Raw genomic sequence first — 2,581 nt, forward strand, 5'->3', positions numbered from 1 at the left:
AACTAGCTACATAGTTCTTAATCTTATGAAAGTTCGAGGGGAAGAGTTGAGCTTTCTAATGCACTTAAAATCGAGTGTTTTGATGCAGATTTGACAAAGTTATAGGTGTTTTCAGGTATCAAAAGTTTCTCTAAATACTAATGAGCCAAATTTCAGTGCTTGTTACAGGTTGTAATTGGATGATTATGAAGGTTTATTGTTAGTACACTTATCAATACAGACTGTAAAAATATGGAAAAATATGGAGAGTGAAGCTCTCACCGCAGGGAACAAGATGCATGTTTTTATTTATTTTTTGCCCTTCTCCTGGCCTCACAATATTTTTGTGTATCAATAATTTAATTTTCTGCCCAGAAAATATTATATTTTGTGTAGTGTAAGCAGCAGGATAAGTGTGATTCTGATAATTGATTCCGATAATGAAATTGTGCTGATGAAAATAAAGCATGAAGATGTATGTCAGAATTCACATACCTATGAAAGAAAAGACAGTCAAATCCAAATTCAAACTCAGAGTTGGATAGATGTGTGAAGATTGACATATTATGATGATGTGAGTGCATATCATAGAATCTGCTTGATGCATTTTCAGATTGAATAATATCAGGATGATTATTATCTTCGGACCTGACATAGACAGAACCAGAGAAGCATGATCAGTGTTTTTTTAAACTGATTTGAAAGAAAGATAGATAATCTGTGTAAACTTTTGCAAGTTGATTGAGATGAGGATTTGAAGATAAAGATTTGAAGATGAAGAATGACTATCTCCTGTTGGACAGAATTTTGGAAAATTGCAAAAAGACCCTAAATATTATGAGATCATTGAGTTTTAGACCTGAGATATTGTGCATTGTTAACAAATGTAAAGACCAATTGGGAACTCTTTATGAAACTCGATAGGTTGATCTGGATTCAACTATATTTGTGGAAACATAAGAACAAAAGTAAGCGACTCTTCCACGCAGCAATCATATTGTTATTGAATTTATGTCTTGAATAGGAGCGCTTATGAGGATTGCGAGTCCTATGAAATCAACGGAGAAAAGACAGGTTTTGGTAACAATGTCTCAAGATTGATGAATGATAAACAACCGTGAATGAAATAATAAAGTTTATCAACCAATGATAATATATTAGATTGGATGGATTGACGGTATGACATTATAAATGCTTGAGAAGTTCTCAAATCAATAGACAATGAGATTGAATCCATCGAGTGTTCATCAAATTTTGAGATTGATTCAGGTGCTCATCGAGGCTGATTAAGAGACCCTCCATCAACATTCATTCTTGTTCTTGCTCCTACTGAAATCAATCCTAGAAAACTCAAAACAGATCATCGATATCGATTTAGCGCACCAATAAGTTCTTTAACTCTTTTCAAATCATCATTCTCCAGAGTTTTGAATTTCTTTGAATCAGATTCAGTTCCTTGATTATCTAAACCATGCATCACTCCTTGACTTATGATATCTTGATCGATAATCTAATCAATTGAAATTCGATTCGATCGAAAGAACCAATGTTCACCACTCGATCGAAAGAACCGATGTTCACCACTCGATGGGTTCGATTCCAATGGTTTCATTACTTCTTGATCCCATTCCAGATGCGATGGCCATGTTTATTTCTTTTTGATCAACTTACAATTAGATATTCCTCCTTTCAAAACAGAAAACTGAAGTCAATGTCTCAAATGATGATCATTAGTTGTATTGGATTAAATCTGGATTTGATAAGTTTTATCAGTTTTGAGTTCATCACGAGAGATCGATCTAGATAATTTCAAATATCAGTTAGTTGGTATTTAAATTGTAGAGATTTTAATGATTGAAACAAGATCCAGAATCCCATGGATCTGAAGATTGAATACGGACAAAAAGTATAAAACAAAGATCCCTAGGCCAGACGGAATTTGAACGTGGATTTCTAACTTATCAATCTGATTCTTGTACTTATGACCATAGAGCATGAACATCACAGTTTGAAGGAAAGTATCAATCTTGCCCACGGACACTAAATCTACACAAGGCAGCAATCAGTCTTGGGTCGCTCTGAAGTAAGAAGAATAGATTTGCGTACTGCTACAGGAAAAACCCGACATTGTCAGACTAAGGCGATTATGAGTTGAGCTGGTGTGATCAAAAAGGCTCACTTGAGTCCCTCTGTCATCTCGATCAAGTCCTTCACTTTGGTCGGCTTCTTCGAAATTCTCCCAGACTTCTTGTGTCGTATCCAAGGCTATTTGCTATGAAAGAGGTTCAGAAAGGATGTGTTAACCCAGAGATCTAAATTGATTTGAGAGAAAAGATATAGCTTTCAATCACTTACATTTTGAATCACAATACTTGACATCTCTTTCCAAAAAAAGTCACTTTCGGACTGAGATGACATGCTGGCTTTCAAGTCTCTATCAAGCTAAATCAAATCAGAATCTCAAACCGAGAGTCTAGTCAGAAGTTGGGATGTCAAAATGAGTATCAGTTCAAGTTTCAATCACCTTGAACCAATTTATCCTCAATCTGGGAATTGTTTTGGCCATCATTGAGTAAAGCTGGGTTATAACCAAGTATTGAAT

General features: G+C 35.0%; 1 protein-coding gene across 1 annotated transcript; it reads right to left on the minus strand.

Moving 5' to 3' along the window:
* Nucleotides 1-2,000: 2,000 nt before the first annotated feature.
* On the minus strand, nt 2,001-2,358 carry MELLADRAFT_89928 (uncharacterized protein; the record flags this gene model as incomplete). Its single annotated transcript, XM_007419662.1, has 3 exons — nt 2,001-2,087; nt 2,159-2,251; nt 2,335-2,358. The coding sequence occupies 3 exons, from the start codon at nt 2,356-2,358 to the stop codon at nt 2,001-2,003; spliced, it is 204 nt and encodes a 67-aa protein (XP_007419724.1).
* Nucleotides 2,359-2,581: the final 223 nt, after the last annotated feature.

Source organism: Melampsora larici-populina, assembly GCF_000204055.1.
Source record: "Melampsora larici-populina 98AG31 unplaced genomic scaffold MELLAscaffold_341, whole genome shotgun sequence".
Taxonomy (NCBI): Eukaryota; Fungi; Basidiomycota; class Pucciniomycetes; order Pucciniales; family Melampsoraceae; genus Melampsora; species Melampsora laricis-populina.